Source organism: Aricia agestis, chromosome 4 (genome assembly GCF_905147365.1).
Source record: "Aricia agestis chromosome 4, ilAriAges1.1, whole genome shotgun sequence".
Classification (NCBI taxonomy): Eukaryota; Metazoa; Arthropoda; class Insecta; order Lepidoptera; family Lycaenidae; genus Aricia; species Aricia agestis.
Genome location: NC_056409.1, coordinates 16,865,878 through 16,886,437, shown reverse-complemented (window position 1 = coordinate 16,886,437; position 20,560 = coordinate 16,865,878). Strand labels below are relative to the sequence as shown.

Here is a 20,560-nt window from a genome sequence, read left to right as displayed (position 1 = left end):
AAAAATGTTCGTCTTTCAGAGCTGCTACTTTCACAGTGAACTCTCTACAAGGAACATGTACACACCCTAAAGTATTATCACTAGTTTTTGTTACACACTGTATATTTGGTACATGCACTTCTATATTCACACAAAATTTTGTGTGAATATAGAAGTGCAAATAATTGTCAACAGCTTTATTTCGTAAATTTGAGTGTTAGTGTTTCATGCTATTGCCATATTTTAGTGTGCGACAGCCGACAAGGAACCAAATTAAAAATGGTTTGAAGTATGAGAGTTATGTTTCCTTAGTTTTTATTATTCGTAGTTCCAAGGTCTATTGAAAATAAGAATCTCGGCAAATTCCATATTACTAAAAATATTATAATATTTATTGATATTAAATTAATTCTAGCGTACATAGAATATCATTTTTGTCTACTTTCATTATTATATTTCTTTTAATTCTTGAAACTGGAATTACTTGATCCATTGTTATTTCTTTGCTGTGTGCATTTTTTTCATTTCACTGATATACATTTTTGATTCATATTTCTTATTTATGTACTTTTCTTCAATAGATTTTAATTTGCCATTAGTACCTAAACTTTACTGCACTTCGAGTACCTATTATGAAAATGTAGTTCCAAAGAATCATGTACAAACAAAGATTTTGTGCCAATATTAGTAGCCGCCGAAAGATTTAGATTGTTCTATATTATTTTTATTTTATACATGTCATTGATTGCCAATAGGTGCTTGTAGACGATATTATAATGAGTATACTTTAAATAGAAAGTAAGATGATATATTTAAATAAATTTGAGTACCTTTATGAACATTTCAGGAACTTTTATTTTTACCTCATAGTACTTAATTAAAAAAAAACTGTTTCTAATAGAATAAGCAAATAACAGTAATATATTTCTTGTTTATAATAATAAACATTTATTGTCATGGCACATGTGCACATTATAAAAACAACAAAATAATAATTGTTCACTTAATAATGAGGCACGATATTAAGATTAAGCGCGTATTGTGGACTTGATCCAGTCTAGGTAGGATGCGACTCGGGTGTAGACTCCAGGCCAACCTTTAGTGCCGCAAGGGCTTGGTCCATACGACACTACGCCAAAGACTACCCAGGCCTCGGACTGTCTCGTGTCTGACCCCTGGCCCATGAGGGGTCCACCGGAGTCCCCCCGACACGAGTCCTGCCCCTCCAGACCTCCAGCGCACAACTGATTATTGTTGATAACCCGCCCTGCCTTCTGGTAAATATCTTGGCAAGATCTGTTGTCGACCATGGGCAGCAGAACCTTCAGCTTTACATCAGATGAGGACCCTGAAATTAAACTTTCAGGTTAAGTCAATAATCGCCGGTGTCGCTTAAACTGCCTCCAGGCGTGGTTTGACGCAGACGTCATCTGCGCCTATAATCTACCAACTAACGTAGGGCAGGAAGACATAGGCAGCGACAGTATCAGCAGATGCATCTTCTGACGTGAAAAAGGGGCATTATAGAATACAGAGGCGACTGAAGGTATCGCAGATTTTTTAAATTACTTAGTATACGAGTAAGACATGTTTGGCGAATGGATAACGTATCACGTATGCTACCTATTGATATTATTCAACTTACTTGTTTCTGTTTTGCCCCATCCTGCGACTTCAATGCGGTATTTATCAAAGGACGGATTAATTAATTCAGGGGTTGTTGGCAGGCAGATAGGCTTTACGAAATCTGAAAACATACATTATTGTTATTTTTAGAAATTGCAATTATAAAACGTGAGAATTGTAAAGGTAGAAGCTACTACTTTTCAATTAAGTGTTTCTCACTCCGTTTTTTTCTGTTTTTGCAACAGTAAAATGTTGTTTTTATGATTTGTTAGGACATACAACATTGTATGTGGATCACCTGTTGTCTGACAAAAAAGTTGATGCGTTGCCAGACTAGTTCCAAAGAAACCAGGAACTTAATTATTATGTCCTTCAATGCCTTTCTTAAACCTAATAATCATCATTTGGAATAAGTTTTAAGTTAAAATGTGTGATTATATTATTTTAAACTTTAATATTTCTACACCTAAAGGCTGAAATTGTGACACACAATATGTCTATAAAAATAACACTTTATTTCCTGAAATAAATGATTCTGATTCTAAACCTAACCCCGAAATAGAGGCGTGCTATAAGTTTGACGTGTCGGTCTTGTCAGTTGTCTGTCTGTCAGTAGGTATGTGTGTCTGTCTGTGGCATTTTCTCAGTCATTGTTTATCATTATCAGCTCGCTCACTGCCAGAAAAAAGGTCTTCTTAAAGTTCTTCATTTATAATAATAACGAGCTTTTGCCCGCGGCTTCGCTCGCGTTAAGAAGTATTATTATTATTTATTAAGAACTATTTTAACCCCTTGGGGTTCCAATTTAACAAAATTCTTTTTTAGCGGATGCCTACGTCATAACATCTACCTGCATGCCAAATTTCAGCCCGATCCGTCCAGTGGTTTGGGCTGTGCGTTGATAGATTACCATGTCAGTCATTCACCTTTGAGTTTTATATTGTAGATTATTAATCGATGCTTACTTCACCTTTGAGTTTTATATTGTAGATTATTAATCGATGCTTACCATTGAAATGAATGTCGTGTGAAAGTCTAATGAGTGCAATATCGTTGTGCTGGTTGGCGTCTGTGGGAGAGTAGCCGTGGTGTACTATCGCCTCCTCTATCGGTATGTTCAGGACGTCGGGACTGCAATCGTCCCTCTGACAATCCCTATTGGATTTCAAATCCCATTCGCCGAGCCGAACTTGCGATCTGAAATAAGATGTTATTTAATTATTGATTACTTTAAAAGTTTAAAATATGATGATAGCATTTTAATTAATCGACGCGTTAATTAATAAAAACCACACTGTCGGCTGATTATGTCATTGCGGTTTAGTCATTGCCGTCGGAACCCATACGTAGTTTATCAGTTTATAATTTCATTCTACCATTATAGGTAATACTTAATTGGCTGTTAGTGTAAATTCAGAGAAGTACAGTCTGCCAATCAAAATGAAAACTTCTAAATTCAAGTGTTTTCTTAAATTTCCTACTCAAAAACACCTACAGTCTCCAGTTCCTTGGCAAGTCGCTTCCTTTGACACAGTGAGCTGCAGTTAGAATGTATCTTTTAGATATGATAACACCCCCGCAGTAAAATCCACTGCCGTTGGCTGAAAAAAAAAGATATTTTAGAATTAAGTATATACTAAATTCACGTTTAAATCAAACAACGCTACTGCCCTATAAGATATAAGTTATAACATAGTTAAGAATTACGTTCAGACAGTAACGCCAAGTGGCGTAGTTTTATGCATAAGTATGTGTGCGTAAGCGACAAGCGTGTGTAAATGTAAATGGCTTGTCCTACAGAAAAGGCTAGGCGCTATAATTGGTTCTTGATCTAAGCTCGAAGGTACATATTGGTACTTACGTTTGTCGTACTTCAACAGTGCCATCCAGGGATGTTCATCTATCGACGTGGAACTTCCCCCCACTATTCTGTCCGCATTCTGTATTCCACATTCCGTCGGGAGCAGGTCGTCTGTTCGTGACTTTGTTGTAACGTCTAACACGTTGACATTGTATTCTGAAGGACAGCATACCTTAAAAGTAATAAGCTTCATAGAGTCTCATGATTGTTGGGGGTACGTGTCGGTAGCTACATGTGGCTAATTAATTGGAACTCAGTCTTGAAAAATTTAATACATTGGGCTATGGAGCGACAATCCTGATGTTGGTAACAAATAACATAGCTGCTGCAGGTGCTAACATTAATTTTTAAAAATGTTCAAAGCCAGAAATCAGCAAATTACCTAATATAGCTAGTTTTGATCATACATAGGTAAACTAATAACACACAAACAAAATAGAAGATAATTAACCAATTTACACAAATGAAACTTACATTTGGAATAGGATTATTTTCGAAACCACAGTGTAAGGTTTTAACCAAATTTAGTATAACGGTGTTCCCGTCCTTCAGCTGCTGGTTAAGTCCAGTACACTGGTCTAGCGGAATACATCTCGCTTTGTTCTTGCATTTTCCATCTGAAATTTGTTTTTTAATTATCAGCACGATAAACTTATCAAGGTAGGTACCTAATTTGGGTTTTTGCTGCCGAGTTATCAACATTTTAACATGTTCTTAACGTTTGGGTTTAAATTGGAACTTTGTCTGCGATAAATGACGATATTTTTAAGTAACAAACAGTGTAGATTGTAATATCTAGTTGCACACGCATAAGGCTGCGTTTCCACCAGAGATGTGTTGCGAGGAATGTGTTTTTGAGAACCAATAGAATCGTTTCATTAACGTGACCTCGCTCAACGCAGCGACTCTATTGGATATTAAAACACATTCCTCGCAACACATTTCTGGTGGAAACGCAGCCTAAGCCTTGTCTCTGTGTAAGGATACAGTTGAGTTAGTCTACTGTAAGATTTAACCCTGTGTTTATATCCTCTACGTCTAAAGACTCTAACGAAAAATGCAGCCTTAGTGCGCTCGACAGTCAGTTAGTATCGAATCTAGTTAATCTAGTTTTTTAGAACCGGCTACTGTAACCGACGGGTTGGGAGGTTGTTATATAGTGGGATATTGTATGTTAGATTGATCATGATATTGTACTGGTTTTTCCCAATGACACGCAATATAATATTGTACAATATGTTATAAGGAAAACCTCGGCGCTAAAAAATATCAGGTCATGTGAAATAAAACTGTCAGATATTTTTGCATTTTTTAAATTCCGTGAGTCTGTTGTTATTTGTTAGACAAAAAGCCACAATGAGATATCAAAGCTATGCACATGAAATGATGAGTGGATGAGCCAGAGAATAGACAAATGTGAGGAAAGCAACACAAAATGAAATTGGTCTTTAAATCTCTGGCAGGAGTCTTGAAGGACCTAGTATTGATATTTTAAGAGCTGCTTAAACAATATCCACGAGGTCTGCAGGGCCTCGAATAGACCTGCTACGAATTAGCAACAAACATTGCGAAAGCAGCCAAAAAAATCTGATTCTTACCGCCGAATGATATTCGTAAGAATGGTATTACATCCCATGAATACCCCACCACCACCAGAGTTAGCAGTACCATCAATATCATTAGTTTTCCTCTATATACACTGCTACATTAGTAAATAACAAATAATTTGTAGTAATAATGTTTAATCATAGACATAAGAAACTAGATGTGGAACGGCAGTCAAGGATGTATCGAATCGAATTATTATATAAAGAAGGAAGATATGAATATTAATATATTGTACACACAAACATTTCATATCTCATCAAATATTACTGTGAGCTAAAAAGCTATAGGTTAGGTTTTATCAGGCCTCCTAAGTGATAAGTTTGTTATAAATATTTACTATTTATCGGCTTATGTCGGGTAAGCCACATCAAGTTTAAAAATTATCACAATGTCAAGAAAATAAAAAATAAACAAGGATGCTGCAGCCGCTAAGATCATCGGCAAACTCGTTCTCTAAATAAAGATGATAATATAACAAGTTTACTATCGCGCTGCTTCGACTATTAACTAGCGTACAGCAAAAAATAAGTAATTGGCTCTGTAAAAACTCACCAACGCTTGACAGGGTCACTCCAAGAAAGCAGATGAACACGGCTAGTTTTAAATGCGCCATCGGGCATAGTTCGATAAACAAATAACACAGAAGTCTCCGGCGACAGGCCGAGAGCGATTGAGCAATGTAGTCCGACGTAGGTTATCGGGGTTTAACAATAACTTCGCCGGTTATAGCATAGGTCATATTGGCTCGCGGTTGGCCGGCGTACTGTAGCCGCGAGCCTGCGAACTCATCAGACGACTTTACCTCATATAATATTTTCCTTGTGTTCACGCGTCACAGCATAACATAAACAGATTCAAAATCATTCCTCGATACTGGGTAAAGACTAATTCTCAGAATTATCAGACCTTTCTATCAACAAAAAATTCCCAAATGCTTGTTTATCATTTACTAGATGTTGCTACTTCGTTGCACCGAATTTTAAAGATTATCCTGCTGGAATCGGAGATGGGAGTGATACCATGGGTGACGGGACACCATTTTCCTCTCTTGAGAATTAAAGTATCACCATATCAAGTTTATCATAATAAGTTTAGCAGTTTTAGCGTATTAAAGTGATAAGGATATCGTTATGACTTATGATATTTTATGAATTACTAGTACCTACTTAACACGTTGTTGATTGAAGACAAAGTTGTATTTTGGTGATACAGAAATTAAAGAATATCTGTCACCCACCTGTGTCCTGCCATAATGCTCTGTGTTCTCTACGTTAATATTATATTCCTACAGAATATGGTAACAAGTTTAGTAGTGTCTTTATAAGACTCTGTGGTACTCGGTTCTTGTGGCTTGGTTCCTTATGGACACTGGTATTTGTCAATGGCATGTATTTAAATCAATATCTGTATATTCCCTTTTCTCGATCAAAATATTTAAAAGTTCCACCAAAAATACTGACTTGCACACTAATTATGCACCCTAAATAATGCGAATTCAGCATACTATTTAAAGTTATTTGCGAAACTGTTTTACTGAACGAATAACTGTTATTAAATAGTATATCTAACAATTCCTTAGTTCAACCAACATACTACAACTTTTTAAAGGAAAACCATCACCTAAACCTCGACGACCTCTGTGGCTCTATTGGTTGAGTGTGTGGCAGCTCAAGCCGGGTGTCGCGGGTTCGCATCCCGCCGACGGAACAAAAAGTTTTCAATGTTCCCGGGTCTGGATGTGTATTAAATATGTGTATGATATAATAAAAATCTTAAATATATGCATAGTGTAGGCGACGCACTACACCATAGGCCATAAGTTATGATAATTTATTAGAATTAGTTCTGTGTAAGAAACAGTGTTGACTGTTGAATGTATGGTCTATACTTAAGTTTAATAATAAGCTCTTTGTATTGGTTTTAAAATATTGCTAACACTTTGTGATTTGTATGCTTTCGTTAAATAAAGAATTAGGTGCTGAAAGAGCGTTCCCACAGGAAAAGGTTCCGGCCCTTAACCCGACTCCCCGGGGGCCGGGACCCACAGTCGCAACCTAGTCGCAACCAAAGCCGCACGCAAGTCGCACGCGAAGTGACACTCAACTTATTAAAATTCCCTATACATAGTATAAAAGTATTAAATATATTTCCGTTGTCTGGTACCTGTAACACAAGTCCTTTAGGTACTTAGCACGGGGCCAGACTGACGTGGTGTGAAGCGTCTATAGATATTATTAAAAAAATGACTTTTAGGAACATCATTTATTCTAAATAAAACCCAATTTAATCTGTTATGTTCATATAATTAAGAACACATAAAAATCATCAAGTGCTAATTTAACATGGACGAAACTTTGGCAAAATTACCAAAAATCTTTGTCGCTAACACAGAAATAGATCAAGATATATCTGTGGTCGCTAAAGAGTAAAGAGCGAGCGCAAAGGAGTGAGTGCGGCGTTAGATGAGGAGGTTTTTCAACCCCCAACATGTTTTTCAGTAAAACAGAGAAACAAAAAGAAAATAAAGTTAGGTTAAAAATATTTTAGTTGCACGATTTGTCAAATTACATATAAATAGACTTGTTTTGATAATAGAAATTGATTTTATTGTGGTGCACCTTTCGATATCGTTTTTAGAAATTCCGTTGTAAGATTGTCCAATTTAGAGTGCAAGTTAGTATTTTTGATAAACAATTTAAATTTTAGTTTTACAAATAAATAATAATATATCCGATGTATGAACCATATTTTTGGTGTGAATAAGGTTATATAGGTCGTCTCGTTTTGTATGATGTTTAAGTTTTTTTTGAAGGACATGTTCAGTTAATCAATTGTTTTTTTTTATCAGCATTAGTTTTTCTGGTATGCATTCAGTTAATTAGCGGAGTTAAGATAGTGTGCTGAAAAATTATTCTGATGTGCATTTAATAATATCCCTTTGTCAATGCGGCCCATTTTGGGAAACGACGGGACCAGACGAGGGGAACCCTAGAATGGTTAACCCTAGAATGGTTAAAGGTTTTGATGAGGCTCCATTAAAGTGGGGGGTAAGTGAGCCGGAGGATAAATTCTTATAAAAATCTCACACTGGTAAGTACAATATATGTAGTTGCAACTTGCAGTACGTATGTTTACTTGAGTTTATACATTAGTGCCTGTGACCTTCTGATTATAATATTATTTATTGTTTACCCTTGCTTACCTCATTACGATCTCCATTATTTTTTTATTACTTTAGGTAGTTTTCAGAAGTAAATATTCATGAGCAAACGAAAAGCTTAAATAACTAAACTATCGATATATTTTAAAAAATCATATTATGAATAGGTATTATCATGTGGGTGAAATGCATCTAGACATTTTTGTGAGTCATAAGGGTTAAAGACAAAATGTTTGCTAAAATACTGATTTAATCCGTTACAATAAATAAATTTCTACAAATAAACTTTCTCCCAACTAAAGCTAATCACGGAATCATGTTGTCTTGTATCCATTTGAGATACGGTGTGACTCGTGTGTAGATGCCCGGCCAGCCTTCGGTGCCGCAGGGGCTGGGGCCGTAAGACGTCACTCCGACCACCGCCCATCTCTTGCCAAATGACACCTGCCCCATCAACGGTCCACCGGAGTCCCCCCTACAAGTGTCCTTCCGGGCCTTGCCGCCGACGCAAAACTGCTTGTCAGTTACGTTCCTCCCCTGACGGAAGTATTGGTCCTGACACTTTTTATGGTCGTATACCGGTAAACTGATTTTCAGTTTCACTTGTGATGCTGAGGCTGAAAGAGGCAAAGATAATTAGCGATGAGTACTGTAAGCTCAGACCAAGTGATTAATGCTTTTCTAAAGTAGCAGACAAAACAGCAACATAGGAGTTGTGTCCCTAAACGAGATGTATTATAGTCCGTCATGAAAGTGAAGAAATTAAAAAGTGGCAACCCTTTTTCTTAGATTGATATGAAAGGGATGACACTACGATGCTGCCACTTTTTAATTTCTTCACCTTCTTGACAGACTATACCTAAATATTTTTGGTTATAAAGGAAACAAAGTAAAAAATACTTAAATCCATACTTAATACTATAAATGCGAAAGTGTGTCTGTCTGTTACCTCTTCACGCCTAAACCGCTGAACCGATTTTGCAGAAATTTGGTATGGAGATACTTTGAGTCCCGGGAAACGACATGGGATACTTTTTATCCCGGAAAAATGTACGGTTCCCGTCCACATCATACAATAGACAGGTTTTAATGGTTTTGCGTTGTAGACCTGGATCCCAGAAGGATAAGACATAACTTACTTTCTGATGGATGAAACCATAGGTTCTTAATAGTACTTAGAATACCTGTGAATTTGTGTAGCTATACGTGTGACACCTGGTCAGGTACCAGGTACCAAAGTGGACTAAAAATTAGTCTTACTTTACTTATTTTGTCATGCCTAATATTTATATATAATTTGTAGAATATTATTGTGAACTAGTATCATGTAGTGCAAGACACTGTTCAGTGACCAAAACTTTTATCAGCCGTTTCAAAAATAACTTTGTTGCAAATTTTTTTAAGGCGTTATTTTTATTTTATTAATTAATAAAATGTCGTCTGCGTCAGACAGACAGACGAACAGGCTAAAATATCTTAGGGATCGGGTCCCGCTATCTCTCTCGGTCGGAAGATCTTCCTTTTCGGCCGCCACTAACAACGTTAAATTGGTAACCACCGACAAGAACACGCATCCTTCTGGCCATCAATCATCATCAACACTCCCCGCCCCTCCGCACCACGTCAGCAGACATCAAGCATAACCGGGTCGCCGCGACCATAAGCCGCGTTAGGCTTCCGCGCCGGTCGAACTCGTGTCTGGCTTGAACGGGGCAGCCATAGGCAACAACGACCGGTCAGCAAGCAGAGCACGGGGTCCCTCTCCTGGTCATTGCACGCGTAGCTTCGGCCCACACCTGACAACACAAGCGCATCGAAGACCACGAGTCTGAGATGTGGCGGTACCCACAATTTGCCTAACATTCCTGCATCGCGGTATCGAAGTTTCGGAGAACGGCAAGATATATATTACAACGTCTGAAATGACGTCAGTGGCCTTCGGCCTGACCGAGCATGCTATCTCTCTCGGTCGGAAGATCTTCCTTTTCGGCCGCCACTAACAACGTTAAAGAACCATAAAAGGGGAAAATTATTATCAATCTTTGTTATTATACTATGCTGACGCGGACGAAGTCGCGGGCAACGGCTAGTAGAAAATAAATTCTTGCAATATTGTTTTCTAATGTATTTTATTAATTTATAAAATAAACATAACTCCTTAAAAAAATTTGCAACAAAGTTATTTTTAAAGAGGATGATAAAAGTTTTGGTCACTGCAAAGTGTCTTGCACTACATGATACTAGTTCAGAATAATATTCTACAAATTATATATAAATATAAGCCATGACAAAATAAGTAAAGTAAGACTAATTTTTAGTCCACTTTGGTACCTGGTACTTGACCAGGTGTCACACGTAGAGCTACACAAATTCGCAGGTATTCTAAGTACACGAGGCACTACTAATAACCTGTGGTTTCATCCATCAGATAGTAAGTTATGTCTTATCCTTCTGGGATCCAGGTCCATTGATGTTCTTACCGTTGTTAGTTTTACCCCAGCCAGCTACTTGCAAGTCGTAACCTTCAAAATTGTTTTTCAATAAAGCAGCCTCGGTAGGAAGACAGATAGGTTTCACGAAATCTAAAAGGTAAAATAGTTAATTAACGTAATATACCTTCTTATAATGTAATTATTATCCTTCAATTCAATTTGATATTAATGTACCTATACGTAACTCTGAACGTTAAACTTCAGAGACATTAATAATTAGTATAGTTTCTTGTTCACCAGACTGCGCCAGAAAGGGGGTTTTGTTTTTCGAGAGAATTAAATATATACCTCTAAGCCAAAATCTGTCAAGACTCAAGCCTTTCAGGCTGCTGCAGAGCAAACGACTAAACATTTAGATATCCTTAGATTCGTCGATTAACTTACAATGCAGCAGTGGGTAAATCAAATTGCAGTTGGGTTTTATACTTTTCTAAATTACCTTTTTTAAGGTTCCGTACCCAAAGGGTAAAAACGGGACCCTATTACTAAGGCCGGTATAAATAGTCAGTACTTAAGATGCGACCCGGTCTCAAGACGCGGTTCGGTCTTGAGTACTGACGATTTATACCGGCCTAAGACTTCGATGTCTGTCCGTCTGACAGTCCGTTTGTGTATATATCTATTGCCGCTACAACAGCAAATACTAAAAACAAAATTAATTAAATATTTAAATATCCCATACAACAAACGCGATTTCTTTGCTATTTTTTGCTCGTAATCAGTAATGGTAGCAGCTAAGCACTTGAAATTTTCACAAAATCCTTAATTATTATATTTGTACTTTAATAATTAATAATAATATTTAAATAAAATAAAAATGTAAGGCTCCCATATAAATAACACAATTTTTTGTCTTCTTTCGCTCTATAGTGTACGGAACCCTTCGTGCGCGAGCCCGACTCGCACTTGGCCGATAATTACTTGTTTGTACCTACCGTCGAATTGCACTTCCCGGGCCAACCTCAAGAGTGCGATATCGTTAGGCATACTGTCATCGCCTCGGACGTACTGGTCGTGGACGATAGCCCTCTCTATAGCCACCTCTATGGCCTCATTACACAGGTCATTGTCACAGTCCCGCTTGGTAGACGTATCCCATTCCCCGAGAATGACGTGGCTCCTAGAAGACAATACAGATACTATTTAAAGCAAAACAAGATTTTATGACGATGATGTTGCAAATATTTGGTAGTAGACTTAAGCGAGGTCATACATGAAAAAATATTCGCGTAGACATCAATTGAAACAATCGTCAGTTTTTACTCTACCAATATTAACTACGAAATCATAGGAAAGAACTAAAAAATTTGCAGTCTAGGGTTTTCTATAAATTCTTGGGCAAATGTCATGTTACCTTTCTTATTCTTCATATGTATGAGTATGACCAATGAAATCATAATACGTGGGAGAGCCATGCTTCGGCATGAATAGGCCGGATCGACCGGAGAAATACCACGTTCTCACAGAAAACCGGCGTGAAACAGCGCTTGCGCTGTGTTTCGCCGAGTGAGTGAGTTTACCGGAGGCCCAATCCCTTACCCTATTCCCTTTCCTACCCTTCCCTATTCCCTTCCCTTCCCATCCCTACCCTCCCCTATTACCCTACTCCCTCTAAAAGGCCGGCAACGCACCTGCAGCTCTTCTGATGCTGCGAGTGTCCATGGGCGACGGAAGTTGCTTTCCATTAGGTGACCCGTTTGCTCGTTTGCCCCTTATTTCATAAAAAAAAATATGTTTGAAATGTGGAACGGACGGCATGTTCTTTTCTAATAGCAAAAACTTAAATTGGCGAAATGAGGCTTTATAAAAATGTATTAAGGCGGTGTATCTTACAATTTCCATCCAGCTCCCAACGTCGTGTACACACAGTGGGCTGCAGTCAGGACGTATCTGGACGACAGAAGAACACCGCCACAGTAGTATCCGAAACCTGTAACGGAAATTCATTTTCTTTCTCATTGCTATCTGAGGACTTCCATAGCAAGACACTAGACAGACCGCTTTACATCTCTCGAATATCAGTTTAACCGCAGACTGATTGCGATTAAAGAGTCGTTCGGGATATAATGAAAACAGCCTACTAGTCTCGATAGTTTATGATCTGTTTTGAGCATAGGGATTTTTTAACAGGTTTTTAACAGATACGGACGAAGACTGGTGTTCTTCTTCATTACATGAGCCTTTAAAATTTATAAAGATTTTGATGACGGTCTTCAAAATGTAAGGAGTAAACTGCAGGTACCTAGTACTAATGAGTTATATCTCTAATCTCAATTCGCAAGTAGGTAACTAAAGTTTAATTGTGATATTTCAAGTCTACCTTTGAATTACATCTGTAGGGACCGTGTATGTGTGAATGTGCGAGTGTCAGCAGTTTTGTGTCTGGGAGGCGATGTATGCGAGAGACGACGGGCAGTCACTGCGTCAGGCCTTTTCTGAATGAACGGGTGATAGTTTTGGGATAATAAAGGCCAAGTTTTATATCACCAATAGGTTTTACTAGTGCAACCCGGGGACTTATTAGTGAGGGACTAAAAATGCTCCTATAACACATCAAACGCTTTGAATGTAAGTCCTAAAACTTGCTTACCATTTGTGACGTTAAACTCATACTTCAGCAGGGCCATCCATGGATACTCATCAATGTGGGTTCTATTCCCGCCAATAATTCTGTCGACATTTTGTTCTCCACACTGCACATCTTTAGATTTCCTACCCTCATTCGGTGTTTTAAGTGTAGTTGAGACTGGCTTTACTGTGGATTCTCCTTCGTCTGGCATTTTCAGTATTGTAGAGGTTGGAGCGGACCTTCCATCATTTGTAATTTTCTGCGTTCTAGAAACTGGTTTGAATGCAGGTAATGGATCATTCGTTAAAAACAGCTTCGGTGCGCAACATACCTAAAACAATATACTTAAACTTGTTGTTTTCTTTCCGCGCAAAGAAGTTGCAGTCGATATGTCGCGTCGTAGTTAATAAAAGGATTAAAATAATATTAAGTATAGCATGTATAATAGAAGTATCTATTATAATATTATATATTATTTTCTTCTTTGCGCGGAAAGTCGATAACGCGCTTGACTGTACATTTTTCTTGGCTGCATATCCCGTCATTTTATGGGATTCAAGGCCCCATGAAATTTTCAAAAAAATGGGTTTAGCGGCCTAAACGTGATGTGGTACAACATAAACGGACAGACATGCTGTTTATGTCGTAGTCGACTGGTTAAAAAAGCCATTCAATCAAGCAGCTAGCCCTTTGACTGAACAACGCCATTCAATCACACGGCGATACGTCGTTACTCGTTTAGCCGATTTGTTGACTGCAACGTGCAACACTACAACTAGATGACGCTTAGCCAACAGGTTAAATGGTAAATTAACTAAGCGGTGACCATTAGTTTAGTGCTATTAATACACAAGCGCTTATAATGACAACAAGCATATTAATTGTATTCTAACTCATTTTGAACAAAATTGCAATAAATATCTTGGTGATGCATTTCATAATCCTGTAATTTCTCCTCGAATATTAGTTAAAATTTTGATTCCCTCGTATAATTTCTATCTAATATAATATATCGTATAATACTTGTAACGTATATTTACGAAAAATATCTATATATTAATACGTGAGAGAAAAATTTCGCATAGTTATAGTTTATATGATGAAGGAGTGCATCAAGCTAATATTATTTTGAAATTATGCTTTTATCATATATATTTTTAACAAATAAAACGTTACACACACTACGACACTACTACTAGGAAAAATGACAGATTTTTGAGTGACAAGCCTATACATACGAATTATACTCTTTTATTTATGGTTGAAGTCTGTTGACAACAAGTTGACAAATTGAAAATGGATTATTGTTTTTTTTTTATTTAATTTTAGATACTATTAGACAATGCTTAAACGGCCAGTCTGAGATCAGCTGAGTCCCAGAGACAAGAATTGAAAAAAACTATGATGAAGTCAATATTTTTTACAAAATATAGGTAGTAGTTCTAATGTCGTTGCAAGTAAGGTCGAATTTCGACCATTGGGGATCTCTAGTCTTAATAAATCAATCACAAAACACCGGTTGGTTGACGCCATATTGTAAACAAAATGCACCTAGCGCCGTGGTGGTGAGCGCTGAACTAAATCAATAAAATGGCGGCTTTTGAATTAGCTGTAGTGTTGAACGTTTTGAGCGACTTAAATATTCAATTAAAAAGCTAGACGTGTGATTGAATGGCGTTATTCAGTCAAAGGGCTAGCTGTTAGATTAAACGGCTATTTAAACCAGTTGGCTGCGACATTTATATAGAGTATTGATATCGTTGGTTTATAGTACGTTATCGACGTATACCTAAGTTGTGTATTAAAATGTATTTTGCACCTTTGGCAATTTATTTGGTGCAGCCTCGTACTTCTCGCATAGTAACAATTCTATGGTGTAATTGTACGTTTCTCTGTCCCCTTGCCATCTTCTGTACAGTCCGGTGCACCTGTCCAGCGGCAGACACTCCACCCCCTCCTTGCATTGGTATGGGATTGCTGCTGTCTTTACTAAAACTGTGGAAGAGTTAGGTAAGTAATCAAAAGAAAAAGATGTTAGACTAGATACTCTGCATAATATACGAATAAGTTTATCTTGCTCGAATATATAAAACTCTCGTGTCGCGGTGTTTGTTGCCAAACTGCAGCTGGTCTTATTTTTATGATATTTAGCGCCTCTAAGGTTTGCCGGGTCAGCTAGTATAGTGTATACTATATTATATTTGTATATCATGGTTTATCAAAGCACAGAAACCCTATAGGAGCTAGAAACTTGAAATGTCACACCCGCGTCCCTCTTGTGGTGTAGCCTGTAGGCATTCACTATTAAATTCCGCCCCATAAGGGAAATGTTGGTATTGTCAATTGATTAGGGTTCTAACCGGAAACGAAAGTAGGTATAATGTGAGGAACTTGTCTCTTGAGGGTTTGTAAAATTTAAAAAAATATTGTGCAATAAAAATATTATTTCTTACGTACATGACAGAAATACAGCTGTGAGACTTAGAAAACCAGCGAGCACTGTAATTCCGCAAGCATTTTTCATCTTCAAAACTTCTATAATATAGAGCAAGTAGCTCCCACGAGAGTCGGAACGCAACTGATTGTGAGGGTTGACTTAAAGAGGTTATCTAAGGTAACGGCAATTACACTTTTGTAACGGGAACAATAATAAACGGATGTAAACGGTGTCTTGGCTTGCAGTTAGAATTATTGCAGTAGGTGGAGTTTTAAATACAGACCCCCTTACTAATAAACGCTGTATAAGCTTTGAATAGTTATGTAACAGTGTTTTGTCTTCTTCAATCCAATTAAAAATGTCACTTGCGTGACAGGAACAAAACACTGTATAACTATTCAAAGCTTATTACAACGTTTATTATTAACGGGATAAAGTATAACAAGCTATAAATCAATCAGAACGGTAGTCACCAATAATAATTATTATAAATAATTTGACCAAGATTATTTTAACGCCTAAAATGAAGACTATAAGTATGTACGATTTGTAGCTGTAATTTTTTTTATTTATATCAACGTATATATTTTAGCAACGCCCTACAGAAGGCGGGTTGGACATAACGCAATTAAAAGGGTTCCTTGTAGTTACTACGAAAGTCGGAAACCTAAAAAGTTTATTGCAACATTAAAATATAAAACCAAACTGTTTTATTAACTATTTATTATTCGACCATATCAAATGTTAAATTATTATCAAAATCACGAAACAATTTCAGTGCCAAAATGATAAAGCTAATGCTCTTCAGCAGTTGCCAATAAAACGGTTCCGTCCAAATTGTACGGTATACGCGGTGAGCTGTTTTCCACATGAGTGACAATATCTTCTCGTACGTCGCGGTAGCCTAAATATATAATAATAATATTAATCATATTTCCATCATTATCTATTTTTTTTAATACTTAATATTAGTACCTACCTATATTGGTCAATAGTGATTTGAGGAACAGAAACTGAGAGCGTCCGTGGCCTAATGGGTAGACATTTGGTTCGCACTCATAAGTCGGCACTCCATATAGGCGAACGCGTTGGCAGATGCGTTGGCAGACGCGTTGGCCAATGTGTAGAACGGGCGTTCGCGCGTTGGCCGTAGGTATGTAGACGTTGGCCGACGCGTTTGCGAACTTACCGCGCGGTGTCGGAAAGATCAAAGGACATTTGTCGCAAGCTTTGCGCTCGTACGGTGATGGAAAACATCATGAGGAAACCCGCACATAGTTGGTTCCAGACGTATTGACTAGTTCTTTCCTCTGGACTAGGCCGACTATGATGCGAGAATGCCGTATGCGCTTGGGCAACCATACGGACATTTAAAAACCTTGTCCCAGGGCGTCCCAGGCGCTACAGTATTTGAGGAGTGGTTACTTCGCTCTGAAATCTATACTAATATTATAAATGCGAAAGTATCTCTGTCTGTCTGTCTGTCTGTCTGTCTCGCTTTCACGCCAAAACTACTGAACCGATTGTAATGAAATTTTGTACACAGATAGTCTAAAGCCTGAGAAAGGACATAGGCTACTTTTTAACTGGAAAAAGGGGTTGTAAGGGGGTGAAAATGCGTAAATTTGGTCAAATTAAGTTAGTTCCAAAAACTCAAAATAGATGGCGCCAAGAGTCCCCTAGATCGCGCTATCGCTTGCTCATGCGTATTTCTATAAGAGGTGGTAAATAAGCTTTAAAATTTGGTATAAAAAAGTTTAATTAAGTAAAAAGAAAATCATATTATGTGCACACTACACGGCTGTTTTGGGTATTTTGATTTAAGGGGTACCAGGGTTTTAAAAAGCTTTTGACACCAATTTTGTTGACACCGCGCGCTATAAACTGAAGTCCACGCGGACGAAGTCGCGGGCAACAGCTAGTATACTGTATAAATCATGCACAACGGATGTAAAGGACTAGTTTATTTAGTGATTTGAGGAACTTTTAAGGCTTATACCCAAACAGACACTAATCCTACTTACAGTTCCTACGTACCTACTCATTTGTTTTTATAGTTTGTGCGTTTTATGATGATATGCGTGACACATTATAATTGACAATAGTAGGTATGTTACCTAACAAAAATTAATCGATAATTTAAAAATATCGAATCACTTCGTAAAGGAATTGCAATCGAAATTATCGATTTCGTACAGAGTTTCGTACTGACATTTCAGTGGTGCCGGCGATTTAAGATGGCCGCCCTTTTTTATCGATTTGATTTCGATTCAACAGAGTCAATCTCTATTGACATAAGTTCCGTTTCATGCATCTCACATTTTTCAAATGTTTTCGTAACAATAAATTTATACTCCTATTTCACAATTTTTATTAACAATGCACAGAATATTATACTTGTTAAAAACTATAAAAATACATAACTAAACTATTTCAGAAATAAACACTAATATACATACACTATAAGTAAAAAATTAAATCTAGGTCGGAGGCTGCGGGCAAAGTGCCAATTACACTGGCAGCATTACCTCGTTGTATGGCCAAACTAATGCGCTGGCCGAGGTAAGCACCAGCCCTGGGGTCATTTGATTTGTCGACCAGTCTTTGGGATAAATCCTTAAACAGGACCTTTGCGCTGGGGCTCCACGGACCCAGGGTTTCAACACCAAAAGGCAGGAATATGAAGTCTTGGCCCAGGCATTCATATTTCCGCCTCTTGTTGGTGTCCGCGTTAGCAGCGGCCGCTCCCGCCTCCCTTGAGGTGGCCGTCACATGCGACGCCGCCAATGTGTCCACGCACGTGGTGTCCCAGACTAAAGGTCTGCCCCGGCTCCATGGAATGAGCGTCATTCCATCAGGTCTCCTGCCGTCGTCACGCGCGATACCGTTCGGCTCGAGTGTAGCCGGCACGTTGACGGTGGCAAGAGCCCTGCGGATGACGTCATTTATGGAGGCATGACGGGCCTGGCGGCCGGCACTCCGGCGGCAAGACAGTGCGTGGCGCCCCTGGCGGTCCACTGTGGTGCCGCAATGGCAGCGATGGGCTTCGGTGATTTCGGCACCTATACGCAAGCCGACTGAAACGTTGAAGGTGTGATTGTCCAAAAGTGTGCCTATATTAGACGATGGGATTGCCAGGAGCCAGTACCCCGATTCTGGCTCAGCGGAAGCCAAGAGACGCGCACGGTCTGCGGCGGACGAGCAATTTAAAAGGTTAAGTTTAGCCAAATTTAGTGGTTCATCCCAATTTTTTTGGATGCTGGTATTGACTGGGATTTCGGCCGTACAGGTTTCACGCCATGTTTTTATAGCTTCGGTTAAGGAGTCAATGCCAACGCTGCCTAATGAATTGGTGACGATTTTTTTTAAAAAGTGAGTTGATGCTATGGGCTGAAGAAAGGAACGCGGACAGAGACACACTAGCCACTGTTCTTATACCCAGGGCTCCGAACCGGATGGGCAGAGTAGCTTGAACCCAAGAGGTATCGGAGATTCGGCAGTTAAGAATATTGACTAATGTGTTTCTTAGGGTCTGGTCTAGTTGAGACAGTGAATCTGAATACTCCCATAAAGGACAGCACCTTAGAGCATATGTCAATTTGGGCACAAACAGACAGAAACGAATGATTTGATACGCCATATGGGACTTTATTGTCATGAGTTTGCCGGATGATTGTGAAAATTTGTTGTTTTGTTCCGAAATATAGGTGTTAAAGCCGTCGCTAAAAATGGGAGCACCTAGTAAGCGGAGGGACTCTTTACTAAGAATTTTGATGTTAGGGGCCAAATTATTAAATTTTGATATCGTATCGGGTGATTGAACGACGGGATTATCATTATTAATAAAAAGTTCGCATTTAGAGAAATTAAGTTCCAAATCAATCGATTGGAATTTCTCTATTAGGGATTGTAAGTCAAGTAGTCCCATCATCCAGGTACCAAATGTTGAATTCTGAAGAAAGAGATGTGATGATCGAATGTATGGTGAGACTAAAAATAGCTGGGCCCAGAGGATCGCCTTGCTGGCAACCGGTAGAGGAAAGCAAAAGATCGCTCCTATATATAAGTGATGAATCCGAACCATAGCATTGTAAGATGTATTCTTGGATTTCTGGCACGTGTTTTTGAACTTCTCTCAGAAGAGCACTTCTAGAGATAGAATTAAAAGCATTTTTCACGTCAACTTTAAGGACTACTTGCCTCGTTTTGGCTTTTATATAGGTACGGAGTGCGTGGACGGCAGCCTCACAGCCACCCTTACTACCAAAACCGAGTTGAACAGGTTGAAAAGTGTCCGTCAGCTTACGCGAAATATATTTACAGCAGATTTTAGAAGCAATTCTTCGGTAGGTGCAGCCGACAGCTATAGGGCGGATGCTACCGTCATTTTTTTTAAGGCACACAAATTGGCGCCATATAAGATGTTTGTAACATTATGAGGAACCTTGCCAGATAGCATGAGGTTAATTAAGTCTGTCAGGTCTGCTAGAAGTGCTCTGGCGGAGTCTCCCGGAGTACTGATTAGGTCCTTCAAGTGCTGCGGACTTAAGCCATCGTACCCACTGGCCGATCCTGTCCTGAAGGACATAATGGTGCGCTTTATATCTTTTACTGAGGCCTGTACCGGTTCTACAGCGGTGCTGGATGGAAGTGGTTTGGTGGGTGGAGGAAGTGAGGGGTGTTTATGGCGGAGAGAGTATGTTCATCGTACGGAGCTATTGAATCATTGGAGAAAAGCAGGTTGGCAGCGCCTTTAAGGTCTCCGTCACTGATCTTTGATTCTATTTTATATGTTGTTTTATACTATTTCACAATTAATATTAATTAT

General features: G+C 38.5%; 3 protein-coding genes across 3 annotated transcripts in view; 1 reads left to right on the top strand and 2 right to left on the bottom strand.

The window, feature by feature from the left end:
* Positions 1 to 532: 532 nt before the first annotated feature.
* Positions 533 to 5,870, bottom strand: LOC121726424 (CLIP domain-containing serine protease 2-like). Its single transcript, XM_042113791.1, has 7 exons — positions 5,627 to 5,870; positions 3,941 to 4,083; positions 3,467 to 3,638; positions 3,101 to 3,206; positions 2,615 to 2,802; positions 1,625 to 1,726; positions 533 to 1,327 (listed from the first exon to the last, which is right to left on the bottom strand). Exons 1-7 carry the CDS (start codon positions 5,685 to 5,687, stop codon positions 1,008 to 1,010), a joined length of 1,092 nt encoding a protein of 363 aa, XP_041969725.1. The 5' UTR covers positions 5,688 to 5,870; the 3' UTR covers positions 533 to 1,007.
* The window catches only part of LOC121726419 (myrosinase 1-like), a 34,660-nt gene continuing 15,445 nt past the window's right edge, over positions 1,346 to 20,560 (top strand). Inside the window, exon 1 of the mRNA XM_042113782.1 lies at positions 1,346 to 1,525. The gene's annotated coding sequence lies outside the window, so the exon portion shown is untranslated. The remainder of the gene's footprint in view (positions 1,526 to 20,560) is intronic.
* On the bottom strand, positions 8,465 to 15,912 carry LOC121726423 (CLIP domain-containing serine protease 2-like). Its single transcript, XM_042113790.1, has 7 exons — positions 15,753 to 15,912; positions 15,115 to 15,290; positions 13,317 to 13,626; positions 12,560 to 12,656; positions 11,662 to 11,846; positions 10,715 to 10,816; positions 8,465 to 8,851 (listed from the first exon to the last, which is right to left on the bottom strand). The coding sequence occupies exons 1-7, from the start codon at positions 15,817 to 15,819 to the stop codon at positions 8,541 to 8,543; spliced, it is 1,248 nt and encodes a 415-aa protein (XP_041969724.1). The 5' UTR covers positions 15,820 to 15,912; the 3' UTR covers positions 8,465 to 8,540.